We start from the raw sequence: 23,908 nt of genomic DNA on the forward strand, positions 1-23,908 counted from the left end.
TTTTCCCACGATATTTATTTATATTTATTTATTTATTTTTTGAGACGGGGTCTCGCTCTGTTGCCTAGGCTGGAGTGCAGTGGTGCGATCTCGGCTCACTGCAACCTCCACCTCCTGGGTTCAAGAGATTCTCCCACCTCAGCCTCCCGAGTGGCTGGGATACAGGCACCCGCCATCATGCCCAGTTAATTTTTGTATTTTTGTAGAGACGGGGTTTCATCATATTGGCCAGGCTGGTTTTGAACCCCTGACCTCAGGTGATCTGCCCACCTTGGCCTCCGAAAGTGCTGGGATTACCAGCGTGAGCCACCATGCCAGGCCCCCACATGATATTAAATATTATGTGTTTCCATATGGATGTCAGGTGAACAAACCCTCAATTTGAGAATATGATGCTAAGTCAAAATATTTTAATAGTTACATATTATATATTATGTACATAATTTCATAGTGTCAAGTATCAGTGCAATAGTATAATTTCCACCATACCACCTTGTGTCAAAATGACAGAAAAAAAATTCCCTAATATTTTACAAATATTATTTGTAAAATAGATTTGATAGAAAAGGGAACTAAACTGGACTTGAAATCTAAGTATCTGTTATCCTTTTGGTAAAAGAAGGGAATTTACTGTCATAAAATTCTCTGCACATGTATGTAAGAGGCACACAGTACACTATGGTAAGTAAATTATCCCGGTTTTACTTCAAATGTGTTAAAGGATTTCTAGCAGCAACAATAACAGAGCATTGCATCTTGCATCGTCTGAAAAGCTCTACATGTCATTTTAAAATCACGTTGGAAATAATATTGTGTTAGAGAAAGTTTGAAAAAGGGTAATTTTTAATTATTCAATTTACCTTAATAGGTGGATGAGTGGAGTGTAATAAAATTATTTTTCAGCCATAAATTTAAGCTAGGAGTAAAAATATTAAACAAGTTTTTAAGTGTAAATACGTTTCAGAAATATTCTGAGAAACTGGAACTTGGCACTGACCAAAGATTAGAAATCAGATTAATTATTGATGGAAGTTCTACACATTTAACTCTAGAATTTCAGACTGAGTCATGACTATAAACGAGAAAATATTTCCAACAGCATGAACAAGTAAACAACAAATAAATGTATAAAAACTGAATGATGTTAAAACTGTTCAATGATTTATTTATGTGGCATGTAAAAATAATGTATGGAATTACAAATTCAGTACTTTTCTATAAACCAATGATTTTCAAATGCATGAAAGTGAATACCAGTACTTTAAAAAAAATTTAACTATGGTTATCTCTGATTCACTAATGAGATTTAGCATGAGTTCTTCTAGTTATTTCAGTGGGCAACTACTGGTTCCTTATAATTTGAATTATGTGGTGCAAACTGAAACCATCGTTTTTAATCAGGAAGGAATGAAATGTTATCACAGCATGGCTTGGCACTCACTAGTCCCTCAATTCCACTCCAGGTGCTTTTTACTGGGTGAATTTGGCCTGTAGACTGAATTGGCCACCCTGTGTCCCTAAGATAATCCATGATTGGGAAGCCATATGGTGCAATGCTGAAAGCTATATTAAATTTTGAGTCATATTTTGGCCAGCTTTATTCTCATAACTGAATATCAGAAATGTTTCCATGTAAATTTCCACACACTGCTACTTAGTGGAGTACTTAGGCTATTTTGTGTTTCTTTTCCTTTTTAGACCCTTGCTGATATAAAATTGCTAGAGTTTAAAGGCACTAGTTGAGAAAGAAAAGAAATAGAGTGGGATGACACTTAAGGTTCACCCTTCATTTACCTTTAAAGAAGCAGTCTTCATTGTGAACAATGGTAATCTTTTGTTTTTTCAGGCAAGCAGCTCTGTGCACTTCACAGTGGTTTTCATAGAATTCTCCATCAGATCCACACACAGGTTTGTAGTGACGTTTGCAAAGGTCCATACAGGCACATTCTGCTTGCCCTGTCTCTCTGCTGGTAACACAGTGTCTTCCCAAACCACAGTACTTATTTTCACAAGATCCAAAAGGGCCATCCTGAATCATAAATCCTGAAGAATTAAAAAAAAATTGAAAATCGTTTGGTTCATTTGTCCAAATAATATATATATATTTCAGAGTATCAAGTGGAAAACAAGTGTTCTAAGAAAAGTATAGTATAGTGTATTCAGGGCTCAATTTTCAGTGGTGGAGATGCTTATATAAATAACTGCACATGAACTTTCTCAAAATGCTTTCAGTATTCTTCCCTTCTTCCTCTCCTCTACTTGAGCTCTCTTCTCCCTCCCTAGAGAAGTATAGTGCTTAATGACAAGGTCTGTAAAGCTAAATAAACTGCCTGAGACCAAATCCTGGCTTGACCACTTACTAGCTTTATGTTTTGGATAAATTCCTTCCTTGTGCCATGTTGTCCCATCTGTAATATGGGAATAATAGTATGGACCATCTCTACAGTTGTTCGAACTATTACATGTGATAATCCACAGAAAGCACATCCTTGGCACATGATAGATGTTTCATAAATGTTAGCTTTTACAGTAACAGAATTGTAGATAGGAGAAAGTAATGTATGCATACAAGGCAGAAAATGTTAAGGAGACAGGAGTGGAAAATAACTGTCTCTTGAAAACTTTGATACATGATCCTTTCTTGTTTTGACCTTTGCCACCTGACAATCACTGATGCATATCATGACTAAATCAACAAATCATGAAGAATTATATTTTCTTGTTACTTATTTAGTCTAATAAACACAATTTGCATCAGAAAAGTTTAAGTGAATCCACCAGTCTTGTACTAAGGCTGAAATTAGCAACTTCAATTCCTTATGCTTTTCTAGGCAGATTTAGCTTTGAGAATTTTAGAAAATGAAAAATGGCAGTAAATTGAATATACATATGCACATACATACACATAGATATGTATACACATGTATACACACATACATGTGTATATATATTTAGCATCAATGACACTTATGTATTGCAAAAAAGAAATATTTGAAAGGTTACAAGCATAAGTTACAGTAATTTTTTGAGTAGTTAGTATGTATTAATATTCTCAGCTGTTTGTTTAAACCATCTCTACATAACGGCATCATAATAATTAAGAACATGGATTCTGATCCAGAGTTTAAATCCCTAGTTGCAAGCTTTAGGGCCTTAGGTGACTACCTAACACATCTGTAACTCACGTGTAACTCAGTTTCCTCATCTGTAAAATAGGGATAACAATAGTGTATCCTCATAGTTTTATCAAGATTAAAGGGTTGCAATTCGCACATATAAAACTCCTTGTGTTACTTACTATTAACAGCTCTTCAAAAATTGGTTTTCAAAAGAACATAAATATGTGAATGGAAATGTATTTAAGTAATCAATTTTGTTCTTTTGTAAAGGAAGCTCATACATTAATTTTATTTTCATATTTATGCATGAATTCTCAAATGGAATTTAAATTAGCAAAATTAAAATTACACAAAAAGATCAACAGTACCAATGGCATATTTTTTAAAAACTAATTTATATTTCTGATAGCAGTGAAAATTAGAACAAATCTACTTGTAAAAAATTTCAAACTATTTGACTCTTTGATAACATATAATTATTGATGAAGCATTCCATGAAATTTAAAACAAATAGGTGGAAAAATAATTTATTGAAAAGATATTTCCGATGTATCTCCAATGGTATTTTAAATATTGATAACTCACTGAAATATTTTAATACCTGAGTGATGAAATAATCTGTATAATAAACTCTCATGACACACATTTACTTATGTAACAAACCTGTATATGTACCCCCGAAATTAAAATTTTAAAAACTTAGCAAAAAATCAATTTTGGAAAATTTATGTAATGCAGTAGTTCTTGAATTTTGGCATGCTTACAATCACCCAGAGAAGTTGTTAATGTACAAATTTTTTCTCCACCTCACCCCAGAGTTTCTGATTCAGTGGATCTCAAGTCTAATCCAAGACATATTTCTAACAAGTTCCCAGGTGATGGTGATATTTCTGCTTCCAGGATCAAACTTTAGGGCACTGACTTACTGAAATCCTAACTTATAATTAAAATATATAATACTAAGAGAAAGACTAGGTGAATAATTTTAAAATGCTCTTAAGTGGAAAAAGATAAGAAGTTAATGCTATCATCAAAACCTTATAAAATCATGCAATTATTTGGAAGATACTAGGAAAAGAAATTTAAAAATGAATATAGTTGATTAGCAAGGTTGTTATGGTACTGGGCAAGTTTTGCTATTTTTACATGATTGCTTTTTAATGTTCATTATGCTAAATTAAATAAGCAGGAGTCCATTAGTTTGAAGCTGTCTCTGTATTTTGAGTTCCTAAGTGAGAAACTGTACCCTAACTTATTAGTAAGTAAACAAGCCAAAACTGATTTTAAGAATATATTGTTATAACAAATAACCAGGTTTCAGCCAATCACAGGAAACCAACTTATCAGATCAGTTTCAAAAAGGCAAATGCTTCTTCCAACCATGCCCAAATAACATAGATGCCTCCTGGTAGCCAAGCGGGTCATTTATTTACTTTGCTTCTATGTTTGGCCTATAATAGCTCATTACTAGATGGAGCTTTCTGAATCTCTTTTGGTCCTGAAGGCTGCCAGATTCCTGAATTGTTCTTTGTGCAAATAAACTCTGTTAAATTTAATTTATCTAAACTTTAAAAAAATTAATTTACTGAAAGAAAACCCAAATTATATCAATTATTACTATAAAATAAAGTAGAAAAATACTTTAATGTAAAGTATAAAAATACTGATTTCAAAACAGAAAAATATTTCCCCATCCGTATGCCAGTTTTTAAGCAAATTGTTAATTCAATGTTTATAGAGTCTATATGGGGCTGCCATTATAATAGAGAAATTTGACTCACATATTTATATTTTGTATAATTTTATGTCATATTTTTTCCATCAAATAATGAGTTAAGATTTTTCAAGAGAGTGTTTTGTTTATTTTAGTATTGAAGAATGAGCTAATGTTTTAAGAGTCTGATCATTTTACATTTTAGTCACAAATTGAGGTAGCTTTATGAATCAGTGCAATTTTCCAATTTTTAGGGGAATGCTCTCCTATAACATGTCATATCTAGTATATATAGGTTGGTCACAATATTTCCCATATTTTCTCTTAAATCCTTTCTCTTAAAGCCTCTACTCTAGTTCAGAGATTTACATTAGGATATTTTCCATTTTGTAGAAGTTAATGAACTATTTTACACTAGCTAGAAGCTGTGTGTTGCATGTAGCTGCTACAATTAAACGAAATCTAATTAATTCATATGCAATCCAAAGAAAGCTCATATTATGTAAATGAATAGCTAGAACATACCCCTTCTGACAGTAATTATCCATGACTAATGCCGAACTTAAGTTTCAGCTGAGATTAAATCAATTTAATCTGATCAACGTGTCAAAGATTTCTTCTAAGTACATTCAGTCAGATAACACACTAAATGAATTTTAATCAAGAACTTATATCCTGGTAGCTTATAGTTTTATCAAATAGCATTTGCTCCTAAAAAAGGATTATATATTTAACAAATTCATATTTTATAATTTTTATTCCTTCAGAATATTAGAAAAATTCCACAAATTTAAAAAGAGATAAAAATATTAAAAGATTAAACATACCAAGCAATAAAGCAAAATCATTCCCTATTATTCTAAGATGGCATTTTCAGATTCTCAGTAATGAATAAAATTATCTTAAAATATATATTTATATTTATATTCTTGTCTATATGTATATCTAATATGTCGGCTGATACTTATAGAGTGTATCTAAATTGAAATAAACTTTAATTTTAATAATATACAATTATTTTTATGAGCAAGGTGGTATATTGGTTGGTCTATGATAAATAAAAAGAATAATCATTGACACTTGCCTCTTCAAGTGGCTTACAAAGAGCATAAGATAGGACTTGAACATGCTTAAGTAGAGAGGCTAAGATTTAGGGGGACATTTAAGGGCACAAAGGAGATTGAGATCATGTAAGACCTCACAAACAATGTACCATGTAATACAAATAACTGAGGTTGTGTTTAAAGAATGAGTTAAGAGTCTAATGGCTGATAAAAGGATATACAGGGCATGGAATAGAGACAGAAGCAAGATTTAAAACAGTAATAAAGAGGGAGGGAAGAACCAGATTTTGAAGTTAGCTGCCTTTAACTATTATTATGGAATATTAATATATTGTTGTATTTAAAGCATCAAGTTATTTGAGGTGTTCATTATCTCATAAAAATGTTTTATGTTAAAGTACAAAATGTAAGTATTATGTTCACAATTATTGGTTAAAAAGAACAACAGATTTTGGTCATAGAACAGAATTTGAGTCTTTGCTTTTCTGTTCCACTCTGGTGTGATCTCAACCAGGCTGCAATCCCTTTGGGCCTTATTGGGTTCTAGTTGTAAAATAAGAAGTAACCAGCAATTTATCTTTGGATTTGCTCTCATCAAAAAATCCTTTAATGTAATAATGCTCAGCAAAACGCAGTTCTAATGAAAGCTAATGTATGGTGAGTATATTTAGTAAGTTTTCTCTATAATATCTATTATTTATAGTTCACCTGCCTTGAATAATCATATACTTCTTAATTTAAATCATATTTACATACTCTAGAAATAGCCTCGGCTATACAAAATGCAAAAGAATTTTGACTTTGACTTTCTTTTTTTTTTTTTTTTTTTTGAGACGGAGTCTCGCTGTGTCTCCCAGGTTGGAGTGCAGTGGCGCGATCTCGGCTCACTGCAAGCTCCGCCTCCCGGGTTCACGCCATTCTCCTGCCTCAGCCTCCCAAGTAGCTGGGACTACAGGCGCCCGCCAACACGCCCGGCTAATTTTTTGTAATTTTAGTAGAAACGGGGTTTCACCGTGTTAGCCAAGATGGTCTCGATCTCCTGACCTCGTGATCCGCCCGTCTCGGCCTCCCAAAGTGCTAGGATTACAGGCGTGAGCCACCGCGCCCGGCCTGACTTTGACTTTCTAAATTACTCTTCTAAGATTTTGATTTACTTTTTGTTTCATGCTAATATGGTGCAAAAGTAACTGTGGTTTTTGCCATTACTTTCAATAGGTTTTTACAATTTGGGTTTTAAAATCAGAATCCTCTATTTGTATTTTGATTACACGTATGATTTTTAGGCAAGTTACTTAAAATCACTGAGCTTCAGTTTTCTCATTTAACTAGAACATAGTAGGAACTCAGTAACTGTTACTTCCATGAATATATAAAATGAAGATAATAATAATTACAGTAATAATAATATCATGTGGTTGTTAAGAATATTTAGTAGAATAATGCACTGAAAATTCCTGGCATAGAGTATCTGCTTAACAAATGTATTCATTATTGTTATTAAGAATTATCATTTATTACAGATTTGGTACATAGAACATATTGACTTAGAATCATTGAATTAAATAGATAACTGCCCTCTACAGCTCTTGTTATTATTATAAGCATTGGAAATGCATTTAGGGGAGTGTTGCAGCATGTGTGTTCTCAAAAGACTTTCACTGTATAAGAATTTACTTCAGCTGCAAAAAGTAAAAAAGGAAGAAGGAAAAAATCAAAATTACATTACACAATTAAATATTTTGATTTAATTAAATATTTAGAATTAAGTATGATATTTTGGTGATGTTTTGCTTCCCACAAATGGAAAAATTGTGAAACTGTCTATTACATAAAAAATACAATTGCCTGTTGCACACTGTAAATTCTAACAAAATGCATTCGAACCTCACAAACTTCATGGCAAGGGGCAGTTCAAGTAAATACTGGAATGCCCATAGAAGACTGAGCACAGTATAATCTTTTCATGACCTGTAATAATTGGGATGTGTGTTTCCTGCTGCTACTTTGCAAAGTCGGTCAAAAAAGGCTGCCTGACTAAAAGTTTGCCCAGTGTGTCACTACTGAACGGCAATCCTTTTCAACGGTCACATAATCTGTAGTTCAGTGAGTTTGAACCCTTCTTTTCTCCCTTATTTTAGACAATCCATTGGTTCTGCAGGCTTCTTCATGTAATTCTGCAACAGAAGAAGGTTTTTTTTTTTTTTTTTACAAGAGGCCAGTATGAAAATAATAAGTAGAAAAAAGCCAGAGATCCAGGTAATTTGCATGCATCCAAATTATAGTTTCTGTTTCATGTTAATGAATGTTTGCTAGGAGATATAATTTTTGATGTGTCATTTCAAGAAGTTATATGATTTGAGATCAGTACCTAATATGGCAACGGTTATTTCTTATTTGATGTTCTCAACTGAAGTGTGATAATTCTGAAAGCAGAACAGAGTGTGATACAATCTCAACACTCTTTCCAACCTCAATGTGTAAACTTGATAACAAATTCCACAAAGGATTTTCTAATTATTAATTTTTTCCTTTCTAAGTTCTATCTAAAGTGGTGATTTCTCTTATTATCTTAATATCTCCATCCCATTGAAAAATTACAGTTGTACTTATCATTATACACTTTGGCTAAAAGTGAAAGTACTTATTTAGATGATAAGTTGGTTAGAAGCCAAAGAAATTTCACTGTTTCCCTTAGAACTACTTTAACATTATAAATAGATTGGTAGATACAGAGACAGAAAGACACGTAGACCATATGTGAATTTATGATATTTAAGGTCTTCTTTTAGATAACTAAGATTTGTGAATATTAGAAACAAAATATTTGTTCTAAAGTGTTTTAATTCAGTAAATTATTTGAGTGACACTCAGAAAAAAGTAATTTTTTTGCTAAATAGTTAGCTGCCACTGTCCTCTATAAACCAGGTTGATCCAGATAATAAATAAGAAAATAAATCAATTAACATAAATAAAAATAGTATTTTATTTTATATAAATCTATGCAATGAGAGAAAAGGCATATGCTAAATCATCTGGGAGACTTAAAATATTTCAGGCTTTGGAATAAACCCAACACTTAAAAAATATCTTATTTCTTATTAAAATTTAAAATAGCAGATAGATATTCTCAAATGAGAAAGGCATTTTTTTGCAATGATTTAAAAAATTAAACAGCATATTAAAAATTTTTAAGTGAAGGTCAAGCATTGTAATAGAAGGGTAGATTTGTCCAGCCAAACTTCAGACTATAATGTTTATTGTTAAAGTCAGTCCAGCAATATGGTTAATATATTTTTTTAATGAAGATATAGTAATTTCTGTTATAATTATAAAAATAAATGGCTGCTAGAAAAGGAATATTATATTTTTTAAGTTTTAACTTTAAAATCAACGATAGTAAATTATCTTTTTACAATATACTTAATTTTTTCCTTTATTAGAGTAAAATTGAAACCAAATAGTCTATTAATTTAAACAGTAAATATTGGTCATTAAAACTATTATTTTCATGAAGAAGAATTAGATTTTCCAAATATATTAAGCATTAAAATGCAAAAATGCATTTAATTTCTTCAGAAGAAATGTATTTTTTTCTTTATGATAAAGTGTAATACATTGATATTTACTTTTTTAAATTAAGAGACTGTTTTTTAGAGCAATATAATGTTCACAGCCAAATTGAATGGAAAGTACAGAGTTCCCATATATTCCCTTCCCACAGAAACACACAACCTTCCCTACCATTAACACCCTAACATTAACACCATTAACACACTAGTACCTAGTGTGGTACATCGTTAATATCCATGAATCAATTTTTCCAGACCATTATGAGCTCAAGTCAATCCCTCCATGTTTTACCCTGAACCCTCAGCAACTGCTGATATACTTAATGGCTCTATAATAGTTTTGCCTTCTCTAGAATATCATAAAGTTGGAATTATACAATATGTAGGCTTTTATCACGGACTTATTTCATTTAATGATATGGATTTAAGATTCTTCCTTGTCTATGTTTGGCTTCATAGCTCATTTCTCTTAACTGCTGGAAAATATCCCATTGTATGGATTACCATGGTTTATTTATCCATTCACCTACTGAAGGGCATCTTAGTTGCTTCTCAGGTTTGGCATTGTAAATAAAGTGAGTTGCTATAAATATTTATGTACAGGTTTTTGTGTAAGACATGGAGTTTCTGTTCATTTGGGTAAATATTAAAATATACTATTGTTACTATAGATCGGATGGCAAGGTCATATTTAGTTTTATAAGAAACTGCCAAACTGTCTTCCAAAGTGACTGTTCCATTTTGCATTCCCACCAGCAATGAATGAGAGTTTTTCGTTGTTCTATATCCTCATCAGTAGTTAGTGTCTGCAATGTTTTGGATTTTTACCATTCAATTAGGTAGTTGTGGTATCTTGAAGTTTTAATTTGCAATTCCATAATCATAACATAAGATTGATTGAGCGTATTTTCATAGTTTGTTTACCATTTGCAAATCATCTTCAGTGAGATGTTGATTTTAGTATTTGCCCATTTTTATTGCGAAGGTTTAAGAATTTGTATATTTTGTGTACCAGTCTGTTATCGGATGTGTCTTTGCAAATATTTTCTCCCAATCTGTAGCATGTCTTCTCAATCTCATGACAGTGGTTTTTGCAGGGAAATTTTTAATTATAATTAAGTCCAACTCATCAATTTTTCCTTTCACTTATTATCCTTTGTTATTGTAACTAAAATGTCTTCACCAAACTCAGCCTCTTAGATGTCCTCCATAGAGATCATCTAGGAGTTTTATAGTTGTGCATATTGCATTTAAATTTGCGATTCAAGCTGAATTTTTTTTTGAATTACATAAGGTCTGTGACTAGATTTGTCTTCCTTCCTTACTTCCTTCCTCCCTCCTTCCCTCCCTCCCTCTGTTGCTCTCTCTCTTTCTTTCCTTTCTTTCTCTTTTTTAAATATGGATATCCAGTGCTTCAGCACCATTTGTTGACAAGAATATCCTTTCTTCATTTAATTAGCTTTGCTTTTTTTTTTTTTTTTTTGTCAGAGATCAGTTAACTCTAATGGTGTGGGTCTGTTTCTGGGCTCTCTACTCTGTTCCATCACTCTTTTTTTTTGGCTTTCCTTTCTCCAGCACCATACTGTCTTGACTACTGCAGCTTTAAAGTACATATTGAAGTCAGATATCTCAATATGCCTGTCTTCTTCTCCTTCGATATTCTGTCAGATCATCTAAATCTTTTGCTTTGCCATATAAACTTTAGAATCAGTTTGTCTATATCTAAAAAGTAAGCTGGGATTTTCAATTGAGTAATATTTATTTTTATGAATTTTTTTGTGGAATGTACATAACTGGAAGTGACTTTAAATGTTGCCAGTGAACTAAATTACTGGAACAATACACTCAATCATAATCTTAACTACCACTCTAGCAGATGTAGGTAGGCACGTGTGTGTGTGTGTATGTGTGTGTGTGTGTGTACATAGTTTAAACTTGGAAATTACAGCTTAGAAAAAAATCTAGTGCAAAAGCCCAATACACAAAATAATCAAAAGTGTCACCATTCTGATTAAAGCAGGGGTGAGAGTGAGTCCCAGGTATGGCTTCCCTCAGTCTCTCTGACATCCAGTAAGGAAAAAGTGAAAAATTCAGGATTTCTACAGAGTGCTGGACTAAATGATGTCTCATTTTTCCCTCAAATTTATAATTTTTGATGTGTGGCTGGTTATTTTTACACCACATTTTCTTCATACCTAATGCATTAGAAACAATGTCAGATTTTTTAAGAGCCATATTTATAATAGTTGCCTTAACATCAGTTTTGGGGAAAGATCCTTTAAATTCCTGAGTTTTTCTGGCCTTGAGTCATAATCAGTGATGTAGTGATTAGTGCGTAACAAAAGGCACTGTGTTTGTAGCATTCTCTGGTTTCTGTGTTGTAAAATACTCCCACAGTGTCTGATTTGCAGCTACAAGCAAGACATCACATCTGAATTTAAGAAGACATGTGGGCAGCCAGCTCTTATAAACCAGTATAAACCAGCAAAACTAAATTCTTAGCTTTGGCATAAATCTAAACAGAGTCAATGATTAACAATGTTTTCTTCCCCAAACGCCTCTATGGTTGAATTAAAATACTGATTAGTTCATTAATTTCTTCAACAAACTTTTGCATTGGAAATAAAAGAGAACCTTATTTTCTAAGAATCAAATTATTACCACATGCAAAGCACTATGCTTCCATGAGAAAGTTTAAAAATATTATATCAGTCATTTTTAAAGCTTTTTTTTTTCTCTTTTGAGGACTTACACCAATGTTAGTAGCGTTTTCAAAATAGCAAAACATAAGAAGTAAATACAGTGTCTTCAGGTTCAGAACACAGGGTTCACCACTGATACAATTCTGGTTGCTAGTCATATGATCACTCAAGTTCCTTGGATAGTTAAAAAAAAAATCAGGATGCAAAGCACTCTATCTATGCTCGTAAACTCATTTGCTTCAACTCTCTACCTCTCTGCTCCAACAGATGTGTTTTAAATCCATTTCATAACTAATTTCTCCAAAAACTTTGTTTATCCCTTGAATTATTTCATTTCCCCTAGCTTAGGTGTTGGGAATAATTGCAAGCTTTTTCAGATTTCCAAGTGCTTATATTCCTTTCCCGGAGCAAAAGACACAGTCAATCTGCTGCGTGAATTAGACAAAGGCGAAGGGGGAAATAATAAATACTACCTCAAAAGTATTATACCACTATGATAAAAGAAGGGAACTTAACTCTGTCTAGTAGGGGTCCCAGAAAGCATTCTAAAGAAGAAAAGTCTGGCACTACATAGAAATTAGGGATGTGCTCAATAGATGCGTAAAAGGATATTTTAAGCAAAGGTATGAATATATGAGCAGGTTGATCTAATGCTGCCAAAGGGGAAAGATTATGATTATGATTGTTAGAAGATGTTAGAGAATTAGGGAGAAGATGATAATAGACAGCCTTGCACAATATGTTTAGGATGTGTCATTGGGACCATAGAAGCTGATCTTTAATAGCTTTAAGGAGTCTGTGGAGGATAGAAAAGAAAAAAACAGGAGTCAGGAAGCCACTACCTTGGTCTAGGTGAATATAGTGTGAATCAAACAAGAACAGCTATAAGAAATCAATTTATGGAGCAATATAGTATAAGTTGGAAAGAGAAGAGACAAAGAGGGTAGTTTTGCACAAAAGGAAAGGAGTTAAGAGTGATTATAAATAAAGACAATTTTTGTAAGCAGCATTATGAGAAGTGGAGGAAATTCTTGGACAGTAGACTCAATATTCTTGTACAATAATAACAATGTGATAATATTATTGCTTAATGAGCATTTTATGTGGTCTACATGTATTATTTAATTTAATAATATACCAATATGAAAATTTTATTTTCACATTTTCAAATGAATAAACTGGTGGTCACAAATTTTAAGTTTTTGGACTGCAAAGAAAGTGGATGCCAGATTTGAGCCTTAAAGTCAGATAGGTCTGACTGATTAAAAGTGCATGTTTTCAGTCTTAATGTTGTATGCTTTCTTTGCAGTAGGTGGTAAGTTTCTCTCTCCTGTGGAAGACAAGTCATTTGTTAACAGCAACAACATTCTAAAATGGTCATTTTTAGTATAAAGAAGATAAATAATGGGCTATGGACTAAGATGGCATCACTCCCAATGGTACAGTCCAAACATCTTCAATTGTACCAGTGTGCCAAGTTATAATGTTATTTTTCAGTAAAACTCAGTCATTTCAAGTATGATGGTAGAGAAGTAAGGTTACGGGACTATTTAGAGTAATGGTTCTAATTGTCAGGTGCAGTGGCAGTATTTGAATGGATAAAAAGCAGAAGCAATTAAGAAAAAATGTATTGCAGACTGGACACAAAAAACAGGGTTCAAGTTGGGTAAACAAAGCATAGTTTTTCAAATTCTTGCCTGTAAATTTAATTTAGTATATTAATGTCACTTACAGTAAAAGAATTAAGTCCAACATATTCTTTTCAACTGAAGCAACGATCTGTTGTGATGGTTCTCTAATATATAAAAATAAGAAATTTTTCTTTCCACCCATAACAAGAGACTATTTTTAAATCTAAAATTGCCAAGATCTTTAGTTTTTTGTTAGATACTGTTTATCGTGTTTTTATTCATAAGCTTTGATACTTATCTGCCTTCCTCATATGTCTGAAAATTAAGCTCCACATTGCATACATATAAGTTAATGGTCTTAAAACTAAGTATCCTAACAATACAATGGCTATCCTATAAGAATGTGTATATATAAATATATACACAAATATATGTAAATATATGTATGTTTGTATTTTAAAATCTCATGTAGCCCCTGGACCACTGTGATTTTTCCATCTTTGTGTCTTATTGATTTATTTATATCCTGTAGCTCTATAACTTTTGTTTTTGAACTATACCACTTGGCTTATTATTTCATACTTTTCTGATGAGCCAATATGATTTTTCAAGTTGTTCCATATTTATGTCTTTTGCAAATTTGAAATCTTCACTCATTCATAAAATAAAATTAATATTTTTAAACTCATTACTTATCCAAAGTAAAAGTTTCCCAGTTATTTTCAAATATTATTTTATTAATGTTATTGGTTAGCTGAAATTCCTAGGCTTCTAAATGTTTGATTGTTCTTCCCATCACTAGCTTTTGGTCACATTCAAGCTATTGATAAATTCTCTACAAGTTATAAAATAAAACAAAGCTAAACAATACAATACATCAAGAAATTATCTTTTCATAAACATTTTAGTTTGCGCATGATAATCTTCTCTACACTTGCTTTTACATCCTGTGTAAATTGCTTAGATAATAACATTGCTATTTTACTGTCCATTTTACATTGTTGGCCGACACGCATGGCGGGTTAGGTATATATTTAGAGGAAAGTGTGACATGGTCTGGCACCTCACTCTCCCTACCCTGCCAATGTATTGGACATTGCTGGTCTTTGCCGGTTTTCTCTGATTATGCCTTTCAGACAGCACAGCCACAGGATCCCACTGGATTGCTATTTCATGGTGTGTCACCCTTGGTGACTGTCCTTGTTTCTTTCCTCTGCCCACCTTCTCATTTCTGGCTCATGTTGAGGTTGTGTTATAAAAGTCTCTACAGAAAAATAATCACCTAAGCACTGAAAAGGATAGTAAGATACATGTCATGTGCTTAGGTCCTGAAGTCTTATATTTTAGTAATGATATGAGATAGTTAAAACATAAATATTTCATAAGTTAAAAAAGTTGTCACATGAGAGATACAGAATTATATAAATTTTTGTAGGAGAAAAACATCTATTTTGAGAGAAAAAAAAGCTTCCTAATAGAACTCAGATTTGATCATGGATTTTTTTTTTTTAATGATTAGGATTTTCAAGGTGGAAACTGGTTAGAAAAGAAGAACACAGAAATACAGAAAACCAGTAATCTTTGTCCCCTAAACCTCAACTCGTCTATCATTTTTATATTACCCTTATAAGTGGTTTCAGAGTGATAATTCCCTAAATCAATAAGCCAATCTGTACAGTTATCCCAATAAAAGAAACCTAGCAAAACTTACTATGTCTCTTTTTAGCTGATTTTTAAATTATTATTTACCACATATGTTTGCTTACATTGAAAACAGCACTGAAATCACTTTTTCTGCGTAGTTAGCTCTTTAAGTGGTAGCACTGAAGTAGGAAGAGTAAGAAAACATATGTCCTAAACAAGTCTGTCTTCTAATACTAATAACTACCATTTTTCTATACTGACCTAAGCATTTTCTTCCCATCATTTGATGGGAAGACCTCATTTGATCTTTGTAACAATCTTAAATGCTACTTGTTTCTTGTTTTACAAATAAAGAAGAAACTACCTCCACATAGTTACTTATCATGTCCCAGCTTAAGCATAGTAAGTGATGGAGCCAGGCTTCAAACTTATGCTTTCTTGAACTATTAACCATCACATTATTCTGCCTGTACTTTGCTCCTATCAATGTTTATAGTTCTAGCAAACAATATGGAAGATATTTATTATAGACAATTGGAAATATAAAACTTGAGCACAGTAGAAAATCAGGGGATCTTAATTTGACATTGCTGTATATAAAATCATAGGTGAAGACATGAGTTAATGTGATAGAAGAAAAGAATTTATAGAAAGAAGGTTGGGAAGTATAGCAACTGGACTTTCAAATAGTTTATCAGAAAAAAATTGGACTGCCCTCAGTCATGAAATAACTCATATGTAACTTTTTAAAAACCTCATATGATCAGTAGTGTTTAGAAGCATTTGATCTGACCTTCTATTGCCTGAGTTTGAAACCTGGTTCCATCAGTAACTAGCTGTGTAATTTTAGAATTTTGTGGGGTTTTTTTTCTTTCTTTTTGCTTTAATTTTCTCATCTGTAAAATGGAGATATTAATAGAACTGATTTCATAGATATAAATCAATGTATGCAAATCTCTTAAAATAGTGTCTGCCAGACATTACGACTGCTATGTTAGACATTATGACAGACTATAAAATAGTGTCTTTCAGCACCTTAATGTCTGCAATCATTAACATCAATATCATGCCCCTGTTATTATTTTATTTCATTCTAAAAAACAACCAAAGAAGTAGGCAATCTGCAAAGAAGTTATAATCCAAAGTTTGTGTGCTATTTAATAATTATTGAAACAATACTTAAAATGACACATTCTCAGGTTAGCCCACAAACTCTACTTAAACCTAGATGGTTCAATTATGGTGCATACTGATGACGTAATGTAACTTTAACAAAATATGACCAGCAATTTACTTTTAAATCTCATAACTATATTTCATATATTTTAGGCAATTTCCTGTGCTCACTGTAAACTTGTATAGTAATGGAAATTAGAACTGCTCCAGTTCTTAGTTAATGATTCTATTTAGCACGAGAGCTCTTGTGTTGCAGGGCAATTGTAAGGGGTCAGTAAAGAGAAGGATGAGATTCCAAGGCAGTAGGGAGAGAAACCTTTGGACACTAGTAATTCCTATCATTTTTGCTTTCAAGAGGATATTTATTACCAACTTATTCTCTGTGTTAGGTACACAACATCAGTGATGCAGAATCTTTGCCTTTCCTCAACAATGGGTGCTCAAAAAGGTCAAACACCTGTGATGTCTTTCTGAAAAGATAGATTTATACTGATTCAGTTCCATCTTCTTACTGATTACTGTCCTCATAGAACTAAGGAAGTTAGTGTTAATTGAATGCACTTCCATCATAAAAAATTTGATTGACATTTAGTGCTACCTAGACAAAGATCTCTTTAAACACCACAGAGAGGTAATTAAAAATTGGACATCTTGGCAGGACTGTTCATGGAAATCTTCTAGAGAATATGAAAATTTTTTTAAAGCTCGTGGATATCAAATTTTTCCTCCTCCTTTGCACATGTCTCCATTGCTTCTGAGAGTCCTTTTTGTTCTTTCTCATGGTCCCCATATTCAACTTGTATCCATTCTGCCCAATTGACAGATTTTCTTCCTTGACCTCTCTACGTTTCCAATGGTAGGATGAATCTACACATGCTTCACAAATCATTTTATGAGAAATGCATAGAATGAGAAAGCACAGAATTGAAGACCTTCTCCTATTCATTTTATTAAAAACAAAAACAGGCTAGGTGAGGTGACCCATGCCTGTAAATCCCAGCACTTTAAGAGGCCAAGGCAGGAGTGTCACCTGAGGTCAAGAGTTTAAGACCAGCCTGGCCAACATGGTGAAACCCTTTCTCTACTAAAAATACAAACATTAGCTGGGCCTGGATCATGCATGTAATCCCAGCTACTTAAAAGGCTGAGGCATGAGATTCGCTTGAACCCAGGAGGCAGAGATTGCATTCAGCTGAGATCAACTATTTTACCCAATACAGAGCTTCCTTCAATGGAATAGAGATTAGTTTGTTAATAGCTGTGAATTTAGGTAATTGTAGGAACAAAGAAAGCAATGAAAGTTCTTTTGTGTATATCTACACATATACATAATTTACAGAATCTAAGTGTGTGTATGTATGTGTATATGCTACTATACATATGTTTTCCTCTTAAGTGAACTGCTAATTTACTATGGTATATTGAAGATATAAACATTATTTTGCTGTCTTCTTAAACCCTTTGAGACAACTAAAAATACTTTAAAATAGATCTGCAAGGATGAAGAGAACTGGAGGAAACAAACAAAATATTGGAATCTTGTAAGAATATAGATAGGTGGGAACTGTCTTAGTGGCACTGAGCAAGCTGAATCCCAACTTTATGGTTGGTAAAGCTGCAAACCTTATTTATACACAGTTTCCTCAGATAAATTAGCAATACCAAGTACCACAGGAAATGAAAATGACAGTGATTACTAAAATATGGAGGCCTGTTGAAAATTATATGCAAAGTCAATAAATTGCCAGATGCCCTCCCTTATGCAATCCTGGTAGAAACCTGCAGGTTTATTCTTTCAGGACACAGCTAAACCATATGGAATCTGGAGAGTACCGCAAGCTGAATGCCATAAAAAGCAGCCCTCTACCACAGTGCATTCCACCCAAGCCCCTGGCAAGAATGTTGAAAGCCATAATCTTAGCCATCAGGCAGATTATTCAGATTCTTCTTTGAAGAACTTTTTATGTAAAATTGGGAGTTCCCTAAAAATGATTCACCCAGGTCACTCACAGGAAAGGTGATGGTTGAAAAACCTTACTCAGTGCTCAGAAATTCTAAGTCAGATTTTCAATGTCCTTTTCTTAATCAAGAACAAAAAGCCAGCATTAAGTGGGCATGTGAGTAAACCCTCTAACATAAAAGATAAGACCAAAATAAACAAACAGATTAAAACAATGTGAAATGAGTCAATGCAGTTAAAAAATACTGTAAAAACACAACAGAACAAAACCTGTAATTTATATCCTCAGAGAAATGAGATAATAGCCAATAAATGAAATAAAATCAAAAGGAAACTTTATAAAAATCAATGATATAACAGATAGGAGAAAAAAATGTAAAACAACATAGACATCACTTCCAGAATTCCAAAGTCCAAATAATAGAAGGTCCAGATGGAGAGGGAAGGAAAACAGATGGTAGGAAATAATTAATAAAATTATTAAAATATTTCCCAGAACTGAAGCACATGAATTGCCAACTTGAGAGAGTTCACCCAGTGCACAGTAAAATGAATTAGAATAGACACATACCATGGCACACTGTAACATTTAAAAATATTGAAGACAAAAACAATTTGCTACAAGCCTCCAGAAAGAAAAATAAAATGCTCTATCATACAAAATGGATTAGGCATTAAATTTGATTCTGACTTCTCAGCAGCAACAGGGGAGTCTAGAAGGCCATAAAGCAGTATACAATTCTGGGGGAAAGAACTCTGTGCTGATTATGGCCCTAACCTTGCTCTCCTTTTCATGCCCTGATACTGAGTCAGCTACCAATACATTTTTCTCCCCAAAGAGGTATTCTGCTTTAGCATGCTCCTCAGCACTGGAGGTAAGCAATGGCAAACTTAGAAGCCAAAGATCAGCATCTCTCCTCCTCATATACGTGTGCTGTACTTTTTGGTGTCTGGTCCACAATTTAGCTCTGCCAGTTGCCCTGCTTATTGAAATATTCCTGAACTTTCAGATATTCTAATGAGGTTTTCCTCTGACATCATCTCACCTTTCTAGCAACATGTCCAGTTTCTTTGTCTAACTACCACTCATCATATAGGTCTCATCTTACATGACTTTTCTTTTAACAGATCTTCCTTTACACTTTTCCTTTATACTCTTCCTTACATCACTTTAATATTAAAGTAGATCCCTTTCACCACCACTATTCATCAATATCAATGTACTTTTGTAGAACTCTGTGTTTTCTCTGCATAACACCTAAAAAATTGTGATTAGAGAGCTACTAGTTTAAATATTTGTTTACTATTGACACTCAATAAATCTGTGTTCCAAGAGAGCAAAGATCCATCTTTTTGTTCAAAAACTGTATCATCAGTAACTAGCAGAGTCTCTGGTGACCTTGATAAGGGCATAAGTAAATGCTTCATACACTATTTATTTATTTTATGCAAAAACAATAAAAAATGTATTATCAAATTTCACTAAAATTTAAAATATTTTACAGTTTTATAGATGTATGCCATTTAAAAGTTATATATAAACATATAGGTAGATATGGATATCCAGCAAAAATGATTCTTTTAAAATACCATAAATTGGGCAGAGAATTGTTTCTATGAGAAATATTATGTAAAAAATATGTCATAAGAAACACCGACGTACACCTTCATCTTTTTTGCATGATGGTTAATTAAAATGGATACAATTGGGTGGTTGGAATAGTAAAATTTCCAATGCTGAAAAATAATAAACTGGTCAAATAATGTATAGTTTATTAAATTTGGCATCCTAAAGAAATATTGGAATGTATATTACATATCGAAATACTTGCCTTTGATTTCTACTTTGTCAGAGCACTTGGTTATAAGATCCTTTTAATAATTTATTAGCTGTATTCTTATGAATAAGCATTGTCTTTACTTTAAACTCTTCTGTATAGGGAACTGGTTATCCTTAATTTATCCTTAAACTTAAGTATTTTTTTTTAATTGGTGACATAAGGCACGGAACAGGTTTCCAGCATCAAATGTTAATTAGCTTATTAATCAATAATTTAAAAATCATATTTGTTGCTTTAGTCCTCAGTTAAAGGGCAATTAGCATAAAAATATATTTAGAAGAAAATGTAGTCACAGAGAAAGAGAATGACATTGAGTATAGTATATCACTTTTCTAGTTTTAACTGATATCATTAGTTACATTATCCAAGAAATGCAAAGGATGTTGATAAAATAATTTAATTACTACATTGTACTATGTGCCACTATTTTCTATATTGGCAAGCAAATTGTAAAAACATTCAATAATAAGGAAGATTCATTTAAAAAATAAGCTTCTCTGATTTTCTTAGAATAAATAATTTTAAAATATCTCCATGTATTAAATTGGAACAGTGAGCAAAAAATATAATGATTAAAAGGCATATTTTTGCTTACATTATGGTACTTATGACTTGAAATCATATTGAAATATTTGTAAATATAAGAGCTTTCTTTTTACTCTCTGTATATTACATTCTTTAGAATATTTTTCTTTATTTAAGTCCCAAATAATTAAAATAAGATTTATTTCTGTTTTAAGGTTATCTAAGCAGTGATTTTAGTGTTTTCTTCTTGATAACCTGTAGCTGATTCTCATGCACTTTGCAATCAGGCTCATTAAGCTGGCTGACACACTTCATAACTCTGGCTTGAAAATGATCAAATAATGAGAAGGACTGTAGAGGAGGAATTGATTTTTGTTACAAAAGGGAAAAGTATAGCAATTCTTATTACCAATTCAGACAATTTAGTTCCATTTGACAGGAAATAAGGTGTCATTCTGAATTACTGAACAAGCACTAACATGAGGATAACAGTGAATCAAAAATGTTTATTTTAAAGCTATGTCCAAAATGTTATCAGTGATATTAGTATAGGATGTAGCTCCATGAGCCTATCTTACCACGGAAACACCGAAAAGTCAAGCATAAACTGTCAGAATAATCTTTAGATAGCTCCAAAAAACAGTCAAAACTGCTAACAAACTAAGAGAATGCTAAGTCAAGAAAAAGGCAAATTAAAAATGGTAGAAAACCTTTGCTACATTTTTACTTACCTTAGCACTCCCCCTTTCCCAGCTCAGCAGTGGAGCTGAAGACATAAGCCCATGATTTCAGAAATTCTGGCTCTTAGAATAGCTGAAAATTATTACCAGTTATTGTAAGAGCCAGAATTTCTAAAAAATTCTATCCTCTAATAAAGTTTTCAATAACTGAGAATTATTTTCAGGATTTTAAAAGCAGAGTTTAGCAAGCAGAAAACATAATTAGAAAATTTGAAGGTAAGTCAATTGAAATTATCCAAGTTGTTGAGTAAAAATTTTAAAAAATTGACAAAAATGAACAAGCCTTATGAGATCTGTGGAATGCCATCAAAATACACTATCTGCATAACAGTAGTCCCAGAAGAGGAGAGAGAAAAAAGGAAGGAAAATATTTGAAAAATAATAAGCAAAATCTCCCCAAATTTGATAAAATACATTAATTTACATATCCAACGAACCTTCTGAAGGACACAAAAACATCTGCACTGAGCCCAATTATAAAGAAACTTTTTACAAAGCAAGAATCCTGAAAACAGAGAGAAACAACCTGCCCTATTTTAAAAAAAAAAAAAACTTCAATACAAATAACAGCTGATTTTTAAGCAGAAAACACGGAGGCCAGTGGTAGTTGGAAGATAAGTTTAACGTGCTGATATAAAAATCACGTCCACCAATAATTCTGTATCAGATAAAACTACCTTTTGAAAATGAAATTGGAAAGGAAACATTTTCAGATAAAGGCTGTGGGAGTTTGATGCTAGTAGACCTTCACTCCAAGAAGTGCTAAAGGGAGATTTTGTGACAGAAAAGAAAGGACTCTAGACAATTACTCAAAGCAACATGAAAAAAACAAAACAAAACAAAAAACAAAAAAAAAACAAAAAACACTGATAAAGGCAACTACATAGGTAAATACAAAACCAGTATTATTGGACTGAGAGTAGTAGTTCCCTTTTTTGTTTTTCATTATGTCTTAATGAAAAGCAAAACCCAATAATTTTAAATATATATTAATGTGCATCCAATATATAAAGATGTAATTTGTGAAAACAACATAAAGGGAGAGGAATGAAGCTGTACGAAAAAGTGTTTTGGTATACTATGAAGGCTATGATGATACTAATTCAACTAAATTGTTATAAATGTAAGAATTTAATTTTTAAAACTGGGGGAAGCACTAAGAAAATATCTAAAAATATACATAAAAGGAAACGAAAAGCAAATGAAAACAGTATACTATAAATATTAATTGAACACAAAATAAGGCAATAATGGAGAAAACTGAAGAACAAAAATATGTAAGATGTATGAAAAATAGAGAAGCATATTCTTCCTTACCATTAATTACTTTAAATCTAAATGGATTAAAGTCTCATTCAAAAGGAAAGGATTGGCAGAATGGATAAAAATGGTGATTCAATTATATGCTATCTACAAGAAGTTTGCCTTAGGTTGAAGTAAAAAATCAGCTGAAAGTGAGAATATGAGAAAACATTCTCTGTAAGTAAGCAATAACCAAAAGAGAGGTGAGATGGTTATATGATTATTAGACAAAGTAGACAATACATCTAAAATTGTTGCAAAAGACAAATAAGAACATTATATATTGGTAAAAGGATCAATTCACCAAGAAGACATAATACTTACAAACATATATGCACCAAATCTCAGAGCCCTAAACTAGATGAAGGGACCTTGGCAGCATTGAAGACAGAAATTTGCAGTTCTAGTTGCAGACTTCAATACCTCACACTTTGAATACTGGAATAAGAAACTATATAAAAAATAATTATGAAATAAAGAACTTTTCAAACACTATAAACCTAATAGACCTAATAGACATATAAGAAAAACTTCACCTCAAACAGCAGAGTATGCATTTTTCTCAAGTGCACAGAAAACATTCCCCAGGATATGTTAGGCCACAAGACAAATCTCAATACTTGTATTTTAAAATATTCAATTAAAAAATTAAATGGTTCAAGGTATCTTAGCCACAATGAAATAAAATAGAAATAAATAAGAGAAAAACCTGGACTATTCAGAAATGTAGGAATTTAACAACATATTCTTAAACAATCATGGCTAAAAGAAGAAATCAAAAGAGATATTAGGAAATACTTAGAGACAAAGAAAATGAAAGCATAACATGCTGAATTTTATGAGATGAAGAGAGAGAAGACTAAGAACTCATAGCTGTAAATGCCTACATTACAAAGAAGGAAGATCTCAAATCAATAACCT

General features: G+C 32.3%; 1 protein-coding gene across 3 annotated transcripts in view; it reads right to left on the reverse strand.

Annotated features, from left to right (window-relative positions):
• Positions 1–23,908, reverse strand: part of FSTL5 (follistatin like 5) — an 816,338-nt gene that overhangs the window by 533,074 nt on the left and 259,356 nt on the right. For all 3 annotated transcript variants that reach the window (XM_016952467.4, XM_016952464.4, XM_063809978.1), the window contains one exon: positions 1,795–2,043. In XM_016952467.4, the coding sequence (XP_016807956.2) occupies positions 1,795–2,043 (249 nt within the window). The remainder of the gene's footprint in view (positions 1–1,794; positions 2,044–23,908) is intronic.

The sequence above is a fragment of the Pan troglodytes genome, chromosome 3, assembly GCF_028858775.2.
Source record: "Pan troglodytes isolate AG18354 chromosome 3, NHGRI_mPanTro3-v2.0_pri, whole genome shotgun sequence".
Taxonomy (NCBI): Eukaryota; Metazoa; Chordata; class Mammalia; order Primates; family Hominidae; genus Pan; species Pan troglodytes.